The sequence below is a fragment of the Rhinolophus hipposideros genome (assembly GCF_964194185.1).
Source record: "Rhinolophus hipposideros genome assembly, chromosome: X".
NCBI lineage: Eukaryota > Metazoa > Chordata > Mammalia > Chiroptera > Rhinolophidae > Rhinolophus > Rhinolophus hipposideros.
The window spans coordinates 36,178,877-36,196,897 of NC_138046.1; the positions used below are offsets into that span (position 1 = coordinate 36,178,877).

General features: G+C 37.8%; 1 protein-coding gene across 2 annotated transcripts; it reads left to right on the top strand.

The window, feature by feature from the left end:
* Positions 1-205: 205 nt before the first annotated feature.
* On the top strand, positions 206-17,162 carry UPF3B (UPF3B regulator of nonsense mediated mRNA decay). 2 transcript variants are annotated; one of them, XM_081043848.1, is made up of 11 exons: positions 206-462; positions 1,336-1,442; positions 1,612-1,718; positions 5,831-5,929; positions 7,261-7,371; positions 8,403-8,446; positions 8,921-9,103; positions 9,479-9,517; positions 11,291-11,451; positions 11,783-12,077; positions 14,902-17,162. In XM_081043848.1, the coding sequence occupies exons 1-11, from the start codon at positions 307-309 to the stop codon at positions 15,049-15,051; spliced, it is 1,452 nt and encodes a 483-aa protein (XP_080899974.1). In that variant the 5' UTR covers positions 206-306; the 3' UTR covers positions 15,052-17,162. The 2 variants fall into 2 exon arrangements, with proteins under 2 accessions (XP_080899974.1, XP_080899975.1); XM_081043849.1 differs by lacking the exon at positions 9,479-9,517.
* The last annotated feature ends 859 nt before the right edge of the window (positions 17,163-18,021 follow it).

The following is an 18,021-nucleotide window of genomic DNA, read 5'->3' on the forward strand; positions in this document are numbered from 1 at the left end:
ATGGAGGAATTGCTAATGACGTGTGGCGAGCGGCCCCAGGGCAGTCTGCGCCGCGAGGGGACTGGGCGGTGCGCGGATTGGGCCAGATGAATTTAAGATCAGGTATTCAAACCTCTCCTCCAGAGGAAGCTGGGCGCCCTGTAGTCTCGCGAGATCCTGACGAGGCCCAATGGAATGCGGGGCCGGCTTATCACTAGGGGCATTTGGTGGGGGCGGAGTCTTGATGGGGGTGGGCCGGCAGTCGTTAGCTGCTCCGCGTAGGGGCGTTTGGGCCGAGCTTCGACTGTGAGGAGCAAAGCAGTGGCCATGAAGGAAGAGAAGGAGCATAGGCCTAAGGAGAAGCGAGTAACTCTCTTGACTCCCCCGGGGGCCACAGGCAGCGGCGGTGGGGCTTCCGGGGACAGCACCAAAGGGGAAGATAAGCAGGATCGGAATAAGGAGAAGAGAGAGGCGCTGAGCAAGGTGCCTGGTCCGCCGTTGGCCCGTGAGAGGGCGGGACGCGTTCGCCACCCGTGGAGGATGGTTGGGAATGGGGCTGCCCTCTTCCTCTCCGGGTCGACCCTTCTGTTTCTTCCCCTGTATGAAAATCGCATCACCCTGTCTTAATTTCTGGACCGAAATGGATGGAGCACCTCCCGGCCAAGCCCGGGGGTGGGAGTGAGGGAAAAGGGATTCCCAGATGGAGAACGGTTTGGGTCAGAGCTGTGAGATAATGGGAGGGGTGGGGACCGATAATGAAGAGAATGAGGAATTAAAACATTAATTGGGGGAAATTATTAAATACTGAAGGGGCTATCAAGGGTGGGAGTAGTTTGTGATAGGAGTATTAATGGGGGCGAGTTGAAGAAGTATGGGGGAATAGTCTGGGGGCCAGATCGGGTGCATCCTATTTTGGGAACAATGGGGGAATTTGGGGTATTCCTTAGAGTTTTGAATTCTTTATGCTGAATGAGGAAGGGTTTTGTTTTAGGATGTTTGATGAGGTAGGGAAATAATAAATCAAGAGTTCGTGGAACCCATAGAAGACCAGGGTTGGTTGCTAATTTCTTACCACTACATCTTTTGAAAAATGGGTGATATAAAATGATGTGGAAACCTAGTAAACTTCGGGGCTTCAACCTGAGATTTTCCTTGCTCCAGACAGTTCTCATTTCTAAGAGTTTTTAAAAACTGTGTTACTATTTTTTAATTCTGAACATTAGGAGACTATTTTCTCCTGGGTTTTTATAAATGATCTCGTCTTTCAAAGCACAGCTTTCTTCAGGGATGGTGATTCATTCAGGTATGACTGAAAATTGATTTGTACTAATTTATTTTACTTATTCATTTCTGAAGGTGGTAATTCGGAGATTACCTCCCACTTTGACCAAGGAGCAGCTTCAGGAACATCTTCAGCCTATGCCAGAGCATGATTATTTTGAGTTTTTTTCTAATGATACTAGGTAAAATAAATAAATAAAGGGGGGGGGTAAATGAAAAAAGGTTTCTTCCATTCTTTTTTATCCTACTGTTTTCCATTTGATTTTTGAGCCTGTATCTTTAATATGTGCATTCTTACAATTCAGCCAGACACCTGCAAGCGTATTTACATAATTGCTTTCCTCTCTGCAGTCTGTATCCTCATATGTATGCCAGAGCATACATCAACTTTAAAAATCAAGAGGACATTATTTTGTTCAGGGATCGCTTTGATGGTTATGTATTCCTTGACAATAAAGGTGAGTTCTAGTAACTAAAAGAGTTTCTTTGTCATTTGTGTTTAAGACAATGTGTGTATCACAGTGTTTTCCTAATGCCTTGATAGCTTTTCTAAAATCCTGGATGATAAAACGTGCAACATTTAAAGACTTACATATTGATAAACCTATTATAATCTTATACATAGATATGTGTCTTTTTCACAGTCCTCTGGTATTTTTATTAACCTGTTATTTCTATAGTTTGATCAACTGAATGAAATTGCCGTTTTTCTCCTCCTGTGACAATTTTTTGCCCTGAATTAGAAAATCTGTTGTTTGACCAGTTTCAGCGGTAATACTCATTAGTGACTCTTGAAACTTGTATGGCAAGTTTAAACATTTTCTCATCTTGCTTCAAGGATCAACATTTGTTTACTTAATTCAAATAACTTAAGCCAATAGTTCCATGCTGGAATACTGTGTAACATTCTAAATTGTATGTAATCAAAACATCGAACTTGATGACCTGCCACTTTGTATCTAAAGAGAGAAAAAATTTCTGCCTTCACTCTATTTATTTATTTTCTGCGGTTTGCAACATTTAGCCAGAGAATGTCCTCACTGCCATTTGTCACTTTTCTTTGGCTTTGCAATCATAGTGAATGATGTGTCTTTTTGCTGAGTTTTGTTGTTTTCAGTATTACTTCAAAGTTAGTGAAAAATGAAAGCTTTACCAGGGAATACGCCTGTAAAAGTAGGATTGCCACTGTCCAACTTTTATAAATCCCCCACAAACTAGCTACTTCTCCACTCCAGCAACTATATTCCTGTAGATAGCAATGGTTTCCTACTGACTTTGCCTGGAAATCTCTGAGTTGTGTTTAACTCTTTTCTCCTTTTTATCCCTTACATTTAAACAATTGATGAATCTTTTAAATTTGTTCCTTAATGTCTTATTCATCTAGTCTTACTAATATTTTCATATTTGATATCATCACCTAATGCTTAGACAACCACTGTCTCTAAACTTACAGGGTTTTCCTTTTTTTCCATTGCTGTGTAATTCAGTCTAACTGCCATAAAATTAATCTTTTTTGAAATAGTCGTTTAAAGTAATAGTTGTGAAAAAGTCCAAACTCGGGGCAGCCGGTTAGCTCAGTTGGTTAGAGCGCAGTGTTCTTAACAACAAGGTTGCCGGTTCGATCCCCACATGGGCCACTGTGAGCTGCACCTTCTACAACTAGATTGAAACAACTACTTGACTTGGAGCTGATGGGTCCTGGAAAAACACATTTAAATAAATAAAAGGTTTTTTAAAAAAAGGTCCAAACTCCTTAGCCTGGTAGTCAGGACCCTCCATAGTCTGGCCTCACTTCTGTTTTCTTCAGCCTATCTTCCACAGTTTCGTTCTGCTTTGGTCTGGTTTGTCTATTCCTTTTCAAATATATCAGTTATTAAATTAATCTGATTCTGCATGTACCAGGCTTTCCAAAATTATGTTTCCTCCATGACTGCTTTGTGATGCCTTCTGGTCAATTCTACTTACTTTATTCTGGCTTATGTCTATATGCCAGTGGTCTTTACACCTTGTGTGACATTATTCTATGGGAGAGAGCTGGTGTATTTTTTTTTCCAGTAGTCACTTGTTTGTTTTTAATTGAGCTATACCTTACCTTAAAATTCAGTAGTTTTTAGTATATTCACAAAGTTGTAGAACCATCACCACTATGTAAATCCAGAATGTTTTCATCCCCCGATAAAGAATCCTATAACCATTAGCAGTCATCTCCCATTCTCCCCTCTCCCCCAACCCCCGCCCCTGGCAACACTAATCTACTAACTATGGATTTCCCCATTCTGGACATTTCACATAAAGAGAATCATACAATATGTGACCTTTTTTGTGACTGTCATCTTTTACTGAGCATGTTTTCAAGGTTCATTCATGTTATAGCATGTATCATTACCTCATTCCTTTATTTTTATTTGCATTTTTAAAAATTGTGGTAAAATACACAGAAATAAAATTTACCATCTTAACCATTTTTTTATTAAAGTTTGTTGGGGTGACAATTGTTAGTAGTTACATAGATTTAAGGTGTACAATTCTGTATTACATCATCTATAAATCACATTGTGTTCACCACCCAGAGTCATTTCTCCTTCTATCACCATATATTTGATCCCCTTTACCCGCATCTACCACCCCCCTCCCTCCTTACCCTCTGGTGACCACTAAATTGTTGTTTGTGTCTATGAGTTTTTGTTTCTCATTTCTGTGTCTTATTCTTTTGCATCTTAACCATTTTAAATTGTACAGTTTGAAATGAGAAAGAAAAACTCATAGACACAGACAATAATTTAGTGGTTACCAGAGGGTAAGGGGGTGGGGGGTGGGTTATGAGGGTAAAGGGGATCAAATATATGGTGATGGAAGGAGAACTGACTCTGGGTGGTGAACACACAATGGGATTTATAGACGATGTAATACAGATTGTACACCTGAAATCTATGTAAATTTACTAACAATTGTCACCCCAATGAATTTAATTAAAAAAAAATAAAAAAAAAATTGTACAGTTTGGTTGTATTGAGCACATTCACATTGTTGTGCACCCAATCTTTCATCTTTCAAGACCAAAACTTTATACCAATTAAACAACTCCACATTTCCCCTTCCATTAGCCCCTAGCAACTATCATTCTATCTCTGTTGACCTAGAAGTTGACCATTCTAGGCACCGCTCATGTAAATGGAATCAAAGTATTTGACTTTTTTGTGACTCGCTATGTCACTTAGCATAATGTCCTTAAGGTTTATCCATGTTGTAGCATGAGTCAGAATTTCATTCTTTTTTAAGGCTGAATAATATTCCATTGTATATACTACATTTTATTTATCCATTCGTCTGTCAAGGGACATTTGTGTTGCTTCTACATACTCTTGGCTATTGTGAATAATGCTTCTATGAATGTGGATGTACAAATAATTGTTGAAGTCTCTGCTTTCACTTCTGTTGAATATATACAAAAGTGGAATTGCTAGGCCATATAGTAATTCTATCTTAAATTTTTGGAGGAACCACCATGCTGTTTTCCATAGAAGCTGCACCATTTTACATTCCCACCAATAATACATAAGTGTTCTAATTTCTCCAGATCCTCACCAACACATTATTTTGTTTTTCCCCCTTTAATAGTAACCATTCTAATGGGTATAAGGTGATAGCTCTGGATTTGCATTTTTCTAATGATTAGTAAAATAATAATGTTTTCATATGCTTGAGCATATGAGCATCTTTTCATATGCTTTTCAGCCATGTGTATATCATCTTTGGAGAAATGTTGATTCAAGTGCGTTGAACATTTTTCAATTGGGTTATTTGTGGGGGGTTTTCTTGTTTTGTTGTAGGAGTTCTTTATATGTTCTGTATATTGACCCATTATCAGATGTATGATTTGTAAATATTTTCTCCTATTCCATAGGTTGCCTTTTCACTATACTGATTATGTCCTTAGATGTACAGTTTTTAATTTTGATGTCCATTTTATCTATTTTTACCTTTGTTGCCTGTGCTTTTGGTGTCTTGGTGTATTTTTTAAATAACAGCTTCATTGCAATATAATTCACATACCATAAAATTCACCCTTTAAAAGTGTGCAGTTCAGTGTTTTTTTAGTGTATTCAGTTATGCAGCTGTTGCTACAGTCTAACTTTAGAACACGTTTATCACTCTAAAGAAAAACCCCATACCCGTTAGTTGCCACTCTTCATTCTCCCCACAACTTCCCCCGAGCTCTAGACAACCACTAATCTATCTCTATAGATTTGCTTATTCTAGAGATTTCTGTTGTATTTTTAAATGAAAACTAGCCAGTAGATTTTTCTCCCCACATATCAAAATATCACACTTTAGAAGTGGAATTTAAATGACTATTTTACTTCCCTGCCATATCTTTTCATGATAAGTATGAATTTGGGGCTCCTTTGATAGCATGTTGATAATAGTTGTTCCAGTGTGATTGATGCCTGTTGGGAGACCCTTCTCAGATGATTGCCATCAAAGGAGGCCTAGAAAGTGGTGGGGTAACTCTTGTATCCAGTTGACATTTTATTTGTTATAGCAATGTGATTTTTTTTTTTCTAAACAGGTCAGGAATATCCTGCTATAGTAGAATTTGCACCTTTTCAAAAAGCTGCGAAAAAGAAGCCTAAAAAAAGAGATACCAAAGTTGGGACCATCGATGATGGTACAGTATAGCTCTAGTTATGTAATGCTACTGCCAAGGGTTTTAAAAAAATATTACCTTTGTGGGAATTAATTGGACTCCAATCTTTTAAATAAGAGAACATATGGGGTGAAGTTAATAAGAAATATAATTCATTGATGAAAGCTTTGCTTAATTGTTAGAATGGAGGTGGGTTTCCTATAGTTTCCACTCTTTTTGGCTAGTGGAATTTCATTCCTCCACCATAAGCAATACATTGTTGACTATTGAGTAGTAAATGACCTTAAGTTTGTTGATTAAAAGACAATGGGAAAAAAATCAGATGTTTCAAAGTACAACTCCTTGAGGCCCCTTACCATTTTTATGATTATTTGACTTTTGGTTTCCATTTTTATAAAGAGGAAGATTTATCATTGAAAGCTATGATGGAAATTTTTATGTACTCAAGTAACTTAATATAAAGGAATTGAAGTGGCCAGTCCTATTTTCTAGGCTGTGACTATGTAGTTAATTGCATACATAGTAATTACACTGAACCAAAATATAGGATCTAGAAAACTGTAATAGTTGCCACTTAAGGTAATCTGGATCCAGATTTTGAACTCTCTGTAACTTATGTTGGATAAGGGCTTAGCTGCAATATTTTATATCAGATTGATATTTTAGAATCATCTAGTTTGATTTCCATTGTTATAATGGGTATTTTATAAAGAACACAGAAAGGCTCGACACACGGCTGCATATTGATTATATCCAAGATTCAGACCTGGAAGACTAGGTCAAGTGGCATGCTGCACACTGCACAGAAGCTCCAGGTACAAGCAATATGACTCAGATGCGTTACCCTACCTGATGTCGGGGCATGTAGGAAAGAACTCAGTGGCATCACCTCCAGTGCCACTCCAGGACATCCTCCAACTGATCTTTTTGGAACTACTGATTTTCATACATTGAGTCTACATAAAGTGAGGTACACCCATACAGGAATTGGTTACGTGTATATACATAATACATAACTATGTACATGTAATTTTAACGGTTGTCCCCCTAAGTGTGACTCTGGATTAGCAGGAGCAGTCACGTTCAAAAGCAAACTTTGTCATCCCTCGAGGTTCTGTCCCAGCTTGGTGTCTCATTTTCCCTGACACTATGTTGCACTAACTCCCTTCCTGGTGTCTCTAATAGCAGTTCTGAGAGTAAGTAACCAATCAAGCCCTAAATAGTCTATCTTGTGGTTTATTTTTATTCTTCCATGAAGTAGAAGATTATCTTCTTTGATAAATATCCTAGATAATAATTTCCTATTTTGTTTAAAGTTGCTATGCTTTCTGTTTACTTCAACAATTATTTAGATCCAGAATACAGAAAATTTTTGGAAAGTTATGCTGCAGATAATGAGAAAATGACATCTACTCCAGAAACACTGCTAGAGGAAATAGAAGCTAAAAATAGAGAATTAATAGGTAAGTGGGCAAAATGAATTAAGAGCAACAGCTTTCTCATCAGCAGACCTGTCTGACTCCCACTTCTGTCACTTGCTAGCTATGTAATCATGGGGAAAGCACTAACTTCTCTGAGACACTGTTTCTTCTACTGTAAAATACAGATGATAATACCTGCGTCACAAGATTATGAGCATGCATTGATTAGATGGGGGAATTCTCTGTGACCCATGTAGTACCACACAAATGTAACAATTATAAAAGGTTTGAAGACTAGTGTGGCACCTTTAGATGTTGGTAAACATTGGAAGATAAGTTGGTATTTTCTAGTAATAAAAAGCTAGTATTCCTAAAAAAAAAAAAAAAAAAAAAAAAAAGACCTGAAATATCAAAAAATGAATTTAGTCACTGGAAAACTGAAAACCTCTTGAGAAATTCTAGCTTGGATGTTGGTTCTACTAGTGGGCTGTCATTACTGTATCATCTCTAAACATAAGCATAGCCTCTGACTCAGGATATTCACTCCTAGGAATTTATCCAAAGGAAGTATATTTTCAAAAGCTAGCTGCGAGGCTAGATAGCATTGTTCAGAATATTGAAAAATGAATTAAATACCCTTCTAAAACTTGCTCTTTATTAATGGATGCATAGTATAAGCCCATCTCTGATAATTTTGTGAGAAGAAACTCCCAAAAGTGAAATTATGGGGTCAAACGGATTAGATGTTTTTAACCCCTTCCCCCAGTTTCTTCCCAGTTTGACAAATTGATACTCCCATCTGTAAAAGAGAATGTCCTTTGCACTTAATTCTCACCAACACTATGAAGTACGCTTTTTAAAAGTTTTATATTTTGTATTCACAGTTTAAAAGGTATTTTAAATTTTCAGAATTGGAATACTGTAAAACTTCTTTCCAATAATGTAGTTGTGAACTTTCTGTTTAAGGGGTATATAGTTTTTCCAACCTTGGGTGGTTGGCAGGGAATGTCAGAAAATAGAATCCTTTCTAGGGGTTGATAAGTATTATTAATAATCTGTTTACATTTATGTAGCTAAAAAGACAACCCCACTGTTGAGCTTCCTGAAAAACAAGCAGGTAAACCTTTTGTTTACTTAGTTCTCTCAATACTTTTATTTCATTGGTTCACATTCTGTGAACATTTTAAGAGCATTGGGATCCTATAAGAGAAATAGCTGCTTTTTCTTACCATTATTCTTTAAAGATTTGGCTCATTGGCGCTCTCCTCTGTGGTTGCTGGACCAAAGAATCACTCTGCAAACCCAGAGTGTGCTTAACTTGTTCCAGAGACACTCTCTTGATTTTCTGAAAGCTTCTGGAAATACAGCAAGACAGCAGTGGGAGACTCTGATACTAGCAGGCCTTGGTCTTTATTCTCTCTCATATTATGAATGGGGTGGAGAGGGGCTTAAGAAGGTAGAATGCCACTGTGTAGAAAATAGGAAGGAAAGATGATCCAGTTTAGTGGGTGCCCACCATGCCTTTGGGATTGACTTAAGTTTGTGGTGATGATTATTTTGTTTGAAGGTTTATGTTGATGTTTTTTTCTAGAGAATGAGAGAAGAAAAAAGAGAAGAAAGAAGGAGGCGAGAAATAGAAAGAAAAAGACAAAGAGAAGAAGAGAGGAGGAAATGGAAAGAAGAAGAGAAACGAAAAAGGAAAGATATAGAGAAGCTAAAGAAGATAGACAGAGTTCCAGAAAGGGACAAATTAAAGGATGAACCAAAGATTAAGGTAGGAAAATAAACCGACTGCGTGTTGCTGAAAATTGCATTAATCTACTTCTTTAAATATGCGTGCATCTTGTGTGGTGTAAATACAAGTTTTCAGTTTTCGTCCTTTTTTTGGCGGGGGGTGAACCAATAGAAATCTTTCCTATAATACTATTATTTTTGTAAGATAATTTAAAAGGACTAAGTTTACATATTTCTTCAGTGCATATTTGTTATTTTTGTCACTGAAAATGTTCAAATTTTGGATGATTATTCTTTCAGTTCTTCATAAATAGGGGTTTAGGGCTGGCTGGCATGAATTACGGTTTTTATTCAGCTTTTCCTGCATATTTGATACATTAAGTTGCCTCATCTGTTTGTTTTCCACTGTCTTCAGGTACACAGGTTTCTGTTACAAGCTGTGAATCAGAAAAATGTAAGGACCAAGTACATGATACAGAGCACCTAGTATCATGTCACACAGGTCACAGTTAATAAGTCCTGTTGGTGGTGGTGGTAGTGTTTCCTGTAGAAAACCCCTTCAGACTGACTTGAGTCTTCTTAAAAGCTAGCCATTTTAAATTCCTACTTTAAAAGAAATCCCAGATGACTTCCTGGTGCTCTGCTGCATACCCAGAAGCTTCAACAATATACAGCTAAGGACAACCATGCCTAAATAGCTCTTTCTTTTCTTTTTTGTCTGCCTCTCATAACTGTTCTCCTTGTGGGAGTACTAGAGATAATATCCTGCATTATGTGCTTTCCCCTCTCACATGATTCCCGTGTTATCTTCTTGCATCTACCTGGGAATCTGTGAGCAGCAGATTCTGAATAATGCATCACATATAGGAAAAGGAAAACCCATATGAAGATCCCAGCCTTGCTGCTTCCCTTCTGAGGGCATGGCTTGGGCAGCCCTTGCTCCAGAGAACTTCCTGGGGAACTTCAGAGAAAAATCTCACAGAGATGGTGGCAGGGTCTCCTTTGACCTCCTCAAAATTCAGCAGTTTTTGGTTCCCCTAGGCTGTCCAGAGATCATTATTGGTGAGAAGGGGCTTGGCCACAGGGTGAGGGAAGTTCCCATATTAATTCCTTCTAGCAATCTGTCTTCCATGCCACAAGTGACTTGACTTGCTATTCCTAACAGGAAGGCAGAAGGTAGAGCCAACCATGCTAGAGATATTCATTAATGTTCTTATCAGAGTAATGAACATCTTGGCTTCTAATAAAGATGATCATTAGAGAAATAAGAACACTTCCAATGAAACCTGCACATGGTATCCTCACTTTACACTGGTCCCTTCCTAGTGTCCAGTTTGGAATCACCATTTTCAGTGGCTGTCTGCTGAAATCTTCATGCTTAAATCTTTTGGTGGTTGGCCTTTTGCTTGGTGACTTACATGATGCCTTCACTCTGAGACGAACCTTTGTATGATGGCTTCACTCTGAGATTTGAAATTCTTCTATTTTGCCAAAGAATCTCTCTGAATGTCCAACACTAGAGAGATTTGTAGCAGTGGTGTGAAAAATAAACTTTTTTGTTAGAAATTTAAACTTTATAAAGCACTTTTATTTTAGAATTGCATTCTGTCATATATATGACATCGAGCAGAGTTCCTACTCAGTAGAGAAGGAACTTCACTGTTCTGACATGAAGTATTTGGATTTTCAAATCAAATGCCAAATAATTCTTGCTATTCATTTCTAATGATAATATCATTTTACCATCATAGGTATGTTACTCTCAGGCTGAAGGCAAAATTATTCTCGCAATAGATCACTCCTTTGGTGACCGAGGTATTTGTCATTCCAAGTACTACATAAAAACACTCTAACAGTAATGATCTACCTAGCATTTTAAATTTGTGGCAAGTTATATTGACATGCTGGTATGCTACAGAAGGCATGCTTGGAAGTGTGCATTGGTTCACTTAAAGGTTGACTCATTTAAAGCCAAAGGAGTCTCGATCCTATTGCCACAAAGTGATTGAACCACTTCATTTGAGTGTATATAACACTTTCACATTAATAGCAACCTTTTAGTAAATTACTGCTCTCGTGCACTAGTTGTTCACCCAAAAGTTTGAATACCTTCCTCTGAAGCCTTCTACAGTCAAAATTAAAAATATTTGGTGTATTATTTCCTTTGATAGACTCAGAAGACAGTGTCCCACCCTTTAAAATAAAAATAAATTTGTTCTCCTTAAAGCTGCTCAAGAAACCAGAAAAAGGAGACGAAAAAGAATTGGACAAAAGAGAAAAAGCCAAGAAATTGGACAAAGAGAATCTGAATGATGAAAGAGCCAGTGGGCAAAGTTGTACATTGCCCAAACGTTCTGATGGCGAACTTAAAGATGAAAAGCCTAAAAGGTTGGTAGGCAAGGGCTCTTTGTTACATTTGTTTTCAAGGTGTTTCTTCTAGATGCTAGTTTTACTGCTATGTCTTGGACTTATACCTGAATTAAGATAAGCTGTTTTACCAGGGGCAGGGGAATGAGGAGGAGCAGCTTCAGATATTCTAGTATTTTAATCTGTGTGGAAGAATTTTGGTTTTTGTTACTGTTTTTCAAAACGCTAGTATCTTTTTACTTTGCTCCAAAAGTGTAGCCTCATTGCAGTGGCCAAGTCAGAATCAAAGTGTTCCTGCATTTGTGATTAGCAGATCTTTGAGGATACATTCTCAGATTTGTTTTTCATGCAGACCTGAAGAGGAGAGTGGCAGAGACTACAGGGAGAGGGAACGGGATTATGAACGAGATCAAGAGCGCATACTTCGGGAAAGAGAGAGACTGAAGCGGCAAGAAGAAGAGCGCCGGAGGCAGAAGGACCGCTATGAGAAAGAGAAGTCTTTTAAAAGAAAGGAAGAAGAAATGAAAAAAGAGAAAGAAGCACTCCGGGATAAAGGAAAGAAGACTGAAAGTACGGAATCAGTAGGAAGCTCAGAAAAAGCTGAAAAGAAAGAGGAAGTGGTTAAGAGAGATCGCATAAGAAACAAGGTGCGGCATTTCTTTACACTTGTTTATTTTCATGAGGATTTTATTTTCTTTTCCTGCAAGTGTAAAGGAAAGGGCTCATTGTTTATTATAGAATTTTTCAAGGAAATTTTATTACAGAACATTTTATTATAGGAACTTTATCTGCAACTTTTTTCAGTCTTGGTTGGATCCTTTTATTAAATTATAAAAATGTCAAACACACAAAATTAGAGAACAGAATAATGCAATGTACCCATCACTCAGCTTCAACAATTATCAACTCGTGGCCCGCCTTCTTTCTGTTCTACCCCATCCCTACCCCTACTGGATTATTTTCAGGCAAATCCTGGATGTATAATTTCTTCTTTAAATATGTCAATATTAGAGATCAAGGCTCTTTTTCTTAACATATATGACCCTAATAGTATTTTCACACCAAAAAATAACAATAATTCCTTAACATCCTACCTACTCTGTTCAGATTTTCCCAATTGTCTCATTTATATCTTTTTTATTGGCTCTAAACAAGGTCCACAAATTGTATTTGCTTGAAATGTTTCCTTAAATCTCTTCTAATATAAACAATTCCCCCTCCTTTTCTTGTCCTACATTTATTTGTTGCAGAAACCAATTTGTTCTGTAGAGCTTCTAACAGTCTAGTTTGGCTAATTACATCCCTGTGGTATCATTTAACATATTCCTCTATCTTCTATGTTTCCTTGAAAACTGATAGTTATATCTAGGGAAGTGGTCCGCAGATCATTTCTATACTATAAAGGGCCAGAAGGTAAACATTTTAGGCTTCATGCACCATGTGGTCTCTGTCACAACCACTAAACCTTGTAGGAAGGCAGGCATAGACTATGTAAAAGAATGAGCGTTGCTGTGTGCCAATAAAATTTTATTCACAGGCAGTTGCTCTTCTCCTGGCCTGCCTACTCCCACCATTTTGGGAGTGTACTATCCTCTTTTAATAAATTCACCACTTGCTTGGCTTAAAAACAAATATTCACAAAAATAGGCAGCCCCTCACCTAGAGGCCTGAATATATTCAGGCTCAATTTTTGGCAAGAGCACTTCATAGGTGGTGGTGTGCACTTCCTGTGTATCATATCAGGAAGCATATAATGTCAGGGTGTCCTCTGAGTATGATGTTACAATTGATCAATAGCAGTTATTTTGTGGTTATGTAATAGGATATCCTAGTTCTTAGGATATACAAGCTGAAATACTTAGGGATGAAGGGTCATGATGTGTGCAACTTACTGTTAGTGATTCTGTAAAAATAATGTGTACATAAATGTGTGTACATTCACACACATACTAGAGACAGAAAAAGCACATGTGACAAAATGTTAAAATTGTTAATCTAGAAGAAAGGTACTAGGTATTCATTAAGTGTTGCAGCATTTCTATAGATTTAAAATTTTTTTAAATAAAAAGTTTAAAAAACAACTGATAAATCGTTTCAGGTACTATAAGCCTGATCCATCTGTTATAAAAATTTTTATCAGCCTTTCTCCTAACAATTTTGTTTAGATTAGTCATTTCATGGGGAGGTGGAAAATGGTGATATACGAATTCTGCCTTTCCTGTAGTATTTATTATCTGATGTCCTTCTATAAAGAGGAATTTCCCTCAATAGTTGTTTGGTTAGCCTGAAATTCAGTTTACACAGGAAAGACAAGATAAACACTTGATTCTCTTCCTTTATTTACCAGTATTCAGAGTAATGGGTTTGTGTCCCAGCAACTTCTAGGGGTTATGATTGAGGTTTTTTGTTTGTTTGTTGTTTTTTTCCTTATTTGGAATTTAATTTTATTATATTTTAAACTGTTGTAATTTAATAAATATTGCTTACTGCATGATAGAAGTGAAAAAAGATATGAGTTTTTTTGTTTAGTCTTTAAAAACTCGTGGATTTAGAAATGCTTGGTGTATTCCAACTTATTATCAGTTATTGTCTTTGTTGATGTTTAAATTGTCCCATCTTTGCACAACGGGAGCACTATCATCCACTTCTTTAAATACTATGCAGCAGTCTCATCTGTTTCAACATTTCATTTGGTGAATTTGCTGGAATTATTTAATTGAGAATAATGCTTTAAGGCTAACTTTCATACATCAGGGAGAAAGGGTAAGGAAGGCTCATGTAACTTTTTTGTGAATTCTGAAAAAGGCCTATACATTTAAATTTTAAAGGGTCATATTGGCATTAAACCAAACACATTGCCTGAGCTGAGAGCTACATGATGACTTTATTGAAGCTTATTTAGGAGTCTGACATCTAAAGTGCCACCTAGATAGAGAGTCTCAAGCTGGGGTTACATTGCCATACCGGAACTAAGAAACAGTCATGTTTGTGGCAAGTTACATGGGTCTGAGCTCGTAAGTCCAGGGAGGTCTCCATTTAAGACTGCATTCTTTGTTACTGTTGTTACTCCTAAGATTTTCTTATATGCTGGTGCATTTTCAAGTCAATTTACTGATGGGGAGGAGAGATAGGCAATGGCTATGGTTTCTAAGTAAAAAGAAAATCAAGCTGATTCAGTTCATCTTGAGATGGTTAAGAAAATTAGGCAGTAGATTTATCAAAAATTTACCTTAGTCATATAAAATAATACTTATGAAATGGTTGCTTTTTTTTTGGAGATAGGGGTAAAAGGAAGCAGGCAGTTAGAAGCAAATCAACCATCAACACTTACACTGTCGTGTACCGTGTCCTCATATTGTTGGTCTTGTATGAGTTGTTTTTAGTATATATCAGCACATAACTTATGACTCTGAAAATCCCCCTTAAACACTTAGTAGCAATGTTGCAACACTAACGTTTCATTTATTTTAGGATCGCCCAGCAATGCAGCTTTACCAACCAGGAGCTCGAAGCCGAAATCGACTCTGTCCCCCTGATGACAGCACCAAGTCTGGAGATGCAGCAATAGAAAAAAAGCAGGAAAGTGGTATTAGCCATAGGAAAGAAGGAGGAGAGGAGTGATAAGTACAAATGACCGGAGGTGTCCTCCTGACTGTCTAGGCAGCCAAAGAGCACGTATTAAGCAATCCAGAAGTGCCTCAGGGCAAAGGAATAGAGAGAGAAAGGGGGTCGCTGTGCTGGTGGGGTACACTACAGAGGAGTATGTTTTGCGCCAAAGCAGGAACCTGATTGCAGGTTCAGATTGGAAGTACAATTTCATTTTTTATGCGGTTCCTACAAATTAACTTTAAATTGTCAGACAAAGATGAGGGAGAGGACATGCATTGCAATTTGCAGGTAGGAAATGTCTGAAGACTTAATTAGGTATCACAAGAGAAGAAAATAAGAGAGCTGGCTCTAAAATCAAAAGGTTTTGTTAATCCTGGATTGAATTTTCTTAATTTGAGTGGAGCAGAGTCACTCTGAAGTCTTGTTCAGATCTAGTTATATTCACTGTTGGTGACAATTGTTGGCTTTGTGTAGCGTAGAAGCAGCACGCATGGACTTGTAGTACAAGTACAGTAAAGGGTATGACAAATGTTTGCTTATGCAAGATTTAGATATCGTGTCATGTCTATATCCTGTGTCCTAAAATTTTAGGATTAGGTTTAGATTTTTGTTTGCTTATGTGAGCTCAGCATAAAGAATATTTTTAAACATCTCCTTTTGCCTTTAGCAATTTTTATATTAATAAGTAAAATTTAACCCTTGTTTGGTTCTTGACAATCTAGTATTTATTTTATCTTAGGTCTCATGATCTGAATGCATGCCCTGTCCAGGAAGGAAACTGCACCAATATTTGTTCCTGTTTTAACAGCAACTTTCAGTTTTAGCTTGTCTTGCATTGGTGTCAATAAATATCAACATCACTCAAGTATGAAGCTAAGTGTGTTTATTAACTTTACTAAATAGCTATTTGTTTTGAGAAGTTAAATTTGATACTGAATTAACCTCTTGGGAATTCTGAAAGGGGACGAATGATATTCGTTTCTGCCTTCACTAGCGTTCTGCCTTTATTTTGCCAACCAAGAAGATCAAATTATGATTCCCTACTCTTGTTCCCTAAGAACAAAAATGTTTGCACATCCTTGAGCTGCTGCTTAATTCTCATCCTGCCAACTCCTCCTAACGTGGTGTCGGTTTGCCTTTGTATAATAAGTCACTGCTTTATGTTTTCTTCAGCTTTTCGAAGCCAGTATCCCAAGAGGCAGATACGGAGGAAGAGCCACCAAAGATGATGGAGAATGGTCCTCAATCAGTGAAGAGAGTACTAAAAGAAGGGAAGGGGAAATTTTAAGGAGGAAAATAGCTGGCAGTGTTCCATGCCACAGAAAGGTTAAGGAAGTTAAGAAATGTGAAGTGTCTGTTGCATTTGGCAGTATTGAGGTCATTAGTGAAATGCAGCCCCTCTTGGCAGCAGAGGTTAGAGGAGCTTGTCTTAGAAGAAGCAACGTTCTGAAACCATCATTCATGAGTTGGCATCACTTGCCCCAGCCTGGGGCCTGTTGCTAGCCCTCTTAAGGCTGTTTTCATATCAGCACCTCCCTCTTTTGTTCTACTTGCCTTGCCTGTCCAACTCAGTAAACCACTTTCTCACCCCCTTTAAATTTCTTCTACTCATTTGTGTATTCATTTAGCAAACATTTACTAATCGCTGAGTGTGTCAGGCCCTGGGGGTCAAGGACTCAAACAAGTCCTTATTCTTGAGGAACCATGGTCCAGTGGTGGCACAAGACACCCAGAACACAATACACCATGTGAGAACGGCAGTGGTAGCATGGCCTCATGTGGGAATCTGCCCCTAAGCTACCAAGTGTTGCTGGAGAAAATCCCTAAACTACATGAACTGGTGAGACTTCAGGAAGGCCCTCCTTCCCACTAAGCAATTTTTAAAATCCATCTTGATTTCCTTTTCCGCAGTGTCACGTATCTTTCTCTGGTTTACTTCCTTGTTCCTTTTTTGTGTTGGGGGCCGGGGTGAGGAGCACTTCCTCATAACTCATAATTTCATGTTCTCAATTTTAAAAAACTATGCTGTAAACAATAGAAAAGTAGAATTCATTCTGTTTGCCTACTTTTCTTCAGACATAGGTTTGATTTCTCTGGAAATAAAGACAAGATGGAGACATCTCAGACCTGGATACGTGAACGTGCATTAACACCTCCTATGTGTCGAAACTAAGACAAAGTGAACAGGGTCCCTGCCCCCATGATTTTTAACAGCCATGGGGAGTTTGCTGCTCTAGTGGAAAGAAGTGATGCTAAAGGAAGTAGGAATAATTCAAGGGGTGAGGGCAGTGGGAATAGGTATCTCCAGGGCAGTGAAAAAAGAATGATTGTGCATTCATGAGGCTTTCATACCTTTAAAATCAGGAGCCACACCCTCTAGCCCCAGCAGGCAAACACAAGGTAGTCCTGAGGCAGTAAATTAACTCAGATTATACATGAAGATTAACTTTACATGGTAGTCACAGATGTTATCTTTACACTAATTCCATAGGGAAAAAGAGGAATTTTGTAGCCTTTTGTTGGTATATAGAAACTGTATATGTTTTTGTGGGGGCTGCCCAGAATTTACTGTCTCCAGGGCTGTCCTCTACACCACAAAAGTTTATTATGTCCATTTATATTATTAAAAAAGGCAAGATAGCAAAAATAGGCTCACACTTGGTGAATTCTTAGAAAGTATATACTGACAGGTACATACATAGAATTAGCGATCCTTAAAAACCTCACAGAGCTCATTTATTCATTCACAAATATTTATTAAGCTCCTACTACAAAGGAAAAAGTGTGTGAAAATGTCCTGGAATTAGGAGTGTGCCTAGCCTGTTCAGGAATTGCAGAGGCCATTATGGCTAAAGTAGAATGAGCAAGGGAGAGAGTAGTCAAAAGGGATGGAATAAAGTCAGAGAGCTAATGGGCAAGAATTAGGGTTTTCAGGCAGGAATTCCCGCCCATTCTCAGGATGTTTTTTTGCTTTCCCGTTCC